At 46.2% G+C, this 4,906-nt stretch overlaps 3 protein-coding genes and 1 pseudogene across 4 annotated transcripts in view; 1 reads left to right on the top strand and 3 right to left on the bottom strand.

Annotated features, from left to right (window-relative positions):
• Positions 1 to 6: 6 nt before the first annotated feature.
• Positions 7 to 905, bottom strand: LOC119345247 (annotated as a pseudogene).
• A 299-nt stretch (positions 906 to 1,204) lies between these two features.
• LOC119345250 lies at positions 1,205 to 2,414 on the bottom strand. Of its 2 annotated transcripts, XR_005166983.1 has the most exons (4): positions 2,292 to 2,412; positions 2,122 to 2,194; positions 1,510 to 1,619; positions 1,205 to 1,291 (listed from the first exon to the last, which is right to left on the bottom strand). XR_005166983.1 is itself a non-coding variant. In XM_037615400.1 (3 exons), exons 1-3 carry the CDS (start codon positions 2,260 to 2,262, stop codon positions 1,234 to 1,236), a joined length of 309 nt encoding a protein of 102 aa, XP_037471297.1. In that variant the 5' UTR covers positions 2,263 to 2,414; the 3' UTR covers positions 1,205 to 1,233. The 2 variants fall into 2 exon arrangements, 1 of the variants encoding a protein (XP_037471297.1); XM_037615400.1 differs by having other exon boundaries at positions 2,122 to 2,414.
• A 234-nt stretch (positions 2,415 to 2,648) lies between these two features.
• LOC119345246 lies at positions 2,649 to 4,782 on the bottom strand. The gene is made up of 3 exons (XM_037615398.1): positions 4,579 to 4,782; positions 3,404 to 3,835; positions 2,649 to 3,309 (listed from the first exon to the last, which is right to left on the bottom strand). Exons 1-3 carry the CDS (start codon positions 4,780 to 4,782, stop codon positions 3,058 to 3,060), a joined length of 888 nt encoding a protein of 295 aa, XP_037471295.1. The 3' UTR covers positions 2,649 to 3,057.
• Positions 4,783 to 4,796: 14 nt separating this feature from the next.
• The window catches only part of LOC119345245 (NEP1-interacting protein-like 2), a 13,858-nt gene continuing 13,748 nt past the window's right edge, over positions 4,797 to 4,906 (top strand). The window contains exon 1 of the mRNA XM_037615397.1: positions 4,797 to 4,814. Coding sequence (XP_037471294.1) covers positions 4,797 to 4,814 — 18 coding nt within the window. The remainder of the gene's footprint in view (positions 4,815 to 4,906) is intronic.

Raw genomic sequence — 4,906 nt, 5'->3', positions numbered from 1 at the left:
TTGCAATAGCAGAGCGGTAATACAAAAATAACTCCTATTGCGCCGCTACATTGAGTAGAACTCAGTAAAAGCAGCTTTCATCCTACGACCCGGCACAGGTTTGGGCAGACCGTCGAGCAACGGACAGGTGAAGGACTCATGGTTGAAGGTCCACTTGGAGCCCGACCACATAAAGATCCCACCGTTCTTTGAGTCTGTGTCCATATTCAAACGCATACTGGAAAAAAGGCCTTGGCAAAAAACTTTTCGTCATCTTAATTGAATCCGGCAGAAAGGGTCATCCTGGGGATCGGCCTCCACTTTCTGCCATGGCGTATGGAACCAATGAACTAATTCTTTGGTCGCCCAGTTGCCTCTTCCAATGCTTTGTGTACTGTCAGGCGGAGAAGAAGAATTTGGGAGTATTTCACTTCCAATACCTTGGGAGCTTCCCTTGCTGTACAAGGACATTAATGTACTTAAATCCATGCCATCTCCTCTTTGAGAACTCAGGCCATAGTAGCTCTGCAAAGCTGCTCATTGCAAACTCGGCCTATTCCCTGTGTAGACTTGTCGCAATCTAGTAAATTCACAATGTCCCTGTTTTGCTGAATGTTCGGAGGCCACGATCTGAAAAAAAATAGAGAATAGGTTAGAACAGACTATTATATTTACATACCATGTACAGTTGTACACCAACTTAAATAGTCAAAACATGGGTGAAGCGTCGTGATGCAAAAAGCAAGGAAGGAAACACTAGACCCTAAACAGCGACAATATTATGAACTGCTAAAAATGAGTTGTCTTTATCTGACAAATAGTTTGGACTTTGAAAATCAGCGTGAACAAGAAAACAGGTTGCAGTTAAATATGTAACTGACAAAAAATCAACAACAATGAAACTTATGGACTCTGTGCTACAGCATGGAAGAGAAAAAAACCAAAAACACAAGGAACACAGTAACATTAGGAATTCTTCTAGCTTAATGCTCATGTACATACAGATTGTGCTCTATCTCCGTTGTTTTGAATAATGTTCAGAGCTCAGTTTCTTTGCACAGATGTTCAGAATTCATACAATAATTTGCTACAGAAAAACAACACGTTTTTCAGAGAATTAGCTCATTCTCTTAACAATGAAAGCTGCTGATTTCCTTGCAAATGTTCAGTGTTTATAGAAATAACTTGCTACAGGAAAACAAAACAATGTTCAGAGAATTAGTACATTCTTGAAGTAGGAGTAGCGAGAATCTGCTACCCTTGGTGTTCTGTGGTTCTGTGGTTCTTGTGATCTGAGAATGAATTTCTCCTCCTACAGAAAAGCACAAGAAAAAATTAGGAGTAGCGAGAGAAATGAGTTGTTCCTTGCTAGTAAGAGGTGGTACACTGATGTAAAAATAATGACAGCTGCTGATTTCTTTGAACAATGCTAGGAGTACCAGAAAAATAATGGTAGCTGCTAAAAGGGGGTAAATTGATGTAAAATAATGGCAGCTGCTGATTTCTTTGAACAATGCTCGAAAGGAGTACCGAAAAAAATGGCAGCTGCTAAAAGGGGGTAAACTGATGTAAAATAACTCAGCTTCGGAAGGACTAATCCGGAGCTGATTTCTGTCTTGTGGGTCTATTTCAACTACGACCTGCAAAAATGGTCAAAAGGAGTAGCAGGCACCAGATTAGAAACCTAAAAATTTATAACTAAACAAAATCATAATTTATGAGAAAAAAAAATGAAGATGACACCGCAAGTACTAAAAAATGGGACAACACATACAAGCATGCATATTTCATATAAAAAAATAAATTATGGTGGGTAACAGAGATAATTCAGCACACCAATGTCTCATCAAGGATTAGCTAAGAATTCTCCTAGCTTAATGCTCATGTATATACCAATAGACTGTGCTCTATCTCTGTTGTTTGAATAATGTTCAGAGCAACAGTATCTTTGCACAAATGTTTACAATTCATACAATAATTTGCTACAGAAAAACAAAACGATTTTCAGAGAATTAGCTCATTCTCTTAACAATGAAATCTGCTGATTCTCTTAACATGTCTGAACTGACGTCGTTATTTAGAATTCAGCTGGCCACATATTTTTTGCTCTGCATGTCTGAACTGAATAAGTGAAGATGCTACCTGCAGCAGGGAAGGGAGCCATTGACAGTCAGCAGGCAGCAGGGACCTTGTGCAGTGCTCGTCATGCCAGCTGCTGCCGATGCTTGGAAACGAACGAATAAATTGCAAATCTTTGAGGCTAAACAGATGAATGGGGAGCATCGAAAGGGGCGGACCGAACCGAACCAGACCTTGGGAGTCGACGCCGATGGAGAACAGTGTACTGTGTACAACATGATTACACTTTGATGGAAGTCAGGCGAACTTGAGGCCAGCGTACACCGCAGCGTCGCCCAGCTCCTCCTCGATCCTCAGAAGCTGTTCCAATTAGAAAAAGAAAAAACTGTTAGTGTGACTTTTTTTAAACAAACAAAACGCTGCTGAAACAAAGCATGAACAAGATAATGCTTGAATGGACAGATTACACTAAACGGAATAATGAACCATGGGATTAAATACTTTATTAAATCATTTGCAAGAAGGTTTTGGCCAAAAAAGAAGCCGGCATTGCTTCAGCACCACATACAAGAAGAGCTACTTGCCTGGTTGTAGTATTGTACTTGGCAAGACGCTGTGAACGGCAGGGAGCCTCGGTGTTAATCTGAACGTGTTGCGGATGAAGAAACAGCGGTGAGTCAGTCAGTCCCGCCTCCGGCATCGATCCAAAGGAGCAACAGTTTCTTTGCAAATGTTCAGAATTCATACAATAATTTGCTACAGAAAAACAAAACAATGTTCAGAGAATTAGTACATTCTTTAACAATGGCATCTGCTGATTTCCTTGCATAGTGTTCAGTATTTATAGAATAACTTGCTACAGAGAAACAAAACAAGCAAGCTGTGCTGCTCCCTGTCAAATCATCTTCTTCCTCATGCTAAAAACAAAAAAGATTTTCAGAGAATTAGCTCATTCTCTTAACAATGAAAGCTACTGATTTCTTTGCAAATGTTCAGAATTCATAGAAATAATTTGCTACAGAAAAACAAAACAATGTTCAGAGAATTAGTACATTCTTGAACAATGGCAGCTGCTGATTTCCTTGCATAGTGTTCAGTATTTATAGAATAACTTGCTACAGAGAAACAAAACAAGCAAGTTGTGCTGCTCCCTGTCAAATCATCTTCTTCCTCATGCTGAAAACGAGCAAGCTGTGCTCTGACGGCATCATCAGAGCAGAGCTGCCAAAATCGCCATCCCTGTGCTGCTCCCTGTCAAATCTGGGTGTTCGTGAGCTCGGAGACGGTGGCCGCTGTCAGCCATGGACTCATCAGAAGGAAGAGGGGAGGGGGATGTGGGTAGTACCTGGAAATCCTCGGAGGCGACGCCGAGTCGCGGACGCCGTTGGGGAGCTTGGTGATGCGGGTGGGGACGACGCCCGGGGGGAGGTCCAGCCCGGGTAGGAGGCGTAGGAGCAAGGTCGAGCACGCCGCGGAGGCCGTATGGTCGCCGGACAGGCACCGCTCGCCGTATTGGCTGCTTCCGCCCCTGGACCTCGCGGAGCCCGTGCAGTCGCTGCGCCTCGCCGTATTGGCTGCTGCTGCACTTTGATCTCACGGCGCTCGTGCGGGCGCGGCGCCTCGCCGTATTGGCCACCTCCCTCGCGGCGCTCGTGCGGGCGCGGCTCCCGCGCTGACCTCGCGGCGCTCGTGAGGCGCCTCGCCGAGGAGGGGGCAGCAGGGCAGCTGCAGTGGAGGAGGGGATAGAAAGGGGAAAGGGAATAGGCGGACGACTGGGCTTTCCAGAAAAGGAAAAAAAAACTAGAAACGGAAAGGGAATAGGTGGAACGACGAGCGCGGTCGGAATCGATCGCTCCCGCGATCGATCGCCAAGGAGTCATTTCGGAGGAGGACTTTGAAGCCTCCGCTTGGATTGTTACTGGCTAGCTGCTCTCTGCTGCCGGCGGGAGTCGAAACCGACTGGATCGACATCGCTTGACAGGACTGAGCAGGATATGTAGGTTGGCATCCGTAGCAAGCTAGGAGGAGGACTTTGAAGCCTCCGCTTGGATTGTTACTGGCTAGCTGCTCTCTGCTGCCGGCGGGAGTCGAAACCGACTGGATTCACAATCTAGTCCTGTTCTGAGCCACTGAACTGAAGCAAAGCGAGCGTGACATGATGTCGACAGGGCGGGCTCTCTCCCTCCCGCGCTCGCAAGCTGAGTGGTTGGCTGGTCACTGTCTATAGTACCCAGCCCTCAACTGACCATACTGAAGAAAGAGAAGAGACACCGATCGAAGAAGAAAAGAGGATCGGTTCAGATCTTGGATCGCGACTTAAGTGAAGATGGACGGCTCCGATCACCTCGCCGTTACATTACCGCGCGCCAATTCACCCCTGATCACTGATCCTTTAAACACACAAGAACCGACACGTAACCCACTGTCGATTCGATCGGGAGAGTTGCAGCCTTGCAAGTGACTGTTTGCTATCGTATCCACTCCTTTAATTTGTTTTCTTTCAACATCGATCTGCTTTACTTTGTCTACTTTCCACATCTTTGTGCGCAAGGTGAGCCACGCTTCTCCGACGAGGCCGAGGCGCGTGCGCCAAAGATAAACCCGTGCATCTCCTCCGATCCTCGTGGAGACCTGCAGGCGATCGATGGAGGGTGCCGCAGCCGGAGAGCCGGCACCGGCGGGCGTGCATGCCGTGCCCTCCCGCAGGCTGATCGCCGGCTTCATCTCGGGCACGCTCAATGGCCTCTTCGCTCTCGGTAATTAATAATTAATCTATCGTCGGTCCTTCTTGCCGGGCACACTTGGTCATGCATCATAAATATGTTTTGAATCGGTGCTTTCAAGCTGG

The sequence above is a fragment of the Triticum dicoccoides genome, unplaced genomic scaffold (assembly GCF_002162155.2).
Source record: "Triticum dicoccoides isolate Atlit2015 ecotype Zavitan unplaced genomic scaffold, WEW_v2.0 scaffold21853, whole genome shotgun sequence".
In the NCBI taxonomy this organism is placed as follows: domain Eukaryota; kingdom Viridiplantae; phylum Streptophyta; class Magnoliopsida; order Poales; family Poaceae; genus Triticum; species Triticum dicoccoides.
This window is presented reverse-complemented; position numbering and strand designations above follow the sequence as displayed.

Excerpts from the sequence above, each read along its gene's own strand:
- LOC119345250 (XM_037615400.1), bottom strand. The coding sequence starts at position 2,262 with ATGCTCCCCATTCATCTGTTTAGCCTCAAAGATTTGCAATTTATTCGT. Across the intron at positions 1,620-2,121 it reads GGCTCCCTTCCCTGCTGCAG|GTCGTAGTTGAAATAGACCC; the intron begins GTAGCATCTTCA and ends CCATTTTTGCAG. Across the intron at positions 1,292-1,509 it reads AGCAGCTGCCATTTTTTTCG|GAGGAGAAATTCATTCTCAG; the intron begins GTACTCCTTTCG and ends GCTTTTCTGTAG.
- LOC119345246 (XM_037615398.1), bottom strand. The coding sequence starts at position 4,782 with ATGAAGCCGGCGATCAGCCTGCGGGAGGGCACGGCATGCACGCCCGCC. Across the intron at positions 3,836-4,578 it reads AGATGTGGAAAGTAGACAAA|CCCAGTCGTCCGCCTATTCC; the intron begins GTAAAGCAGATC and ends TTTTCTGGAAAG. Across the intron at positions 3,310-3,403 it reads TCGCCTCCGAGGATTTCCAG|GGAGCAGCACAGGGATGGCG; the intron begins GTACTACCCACA and ends CAGATTTGACAG.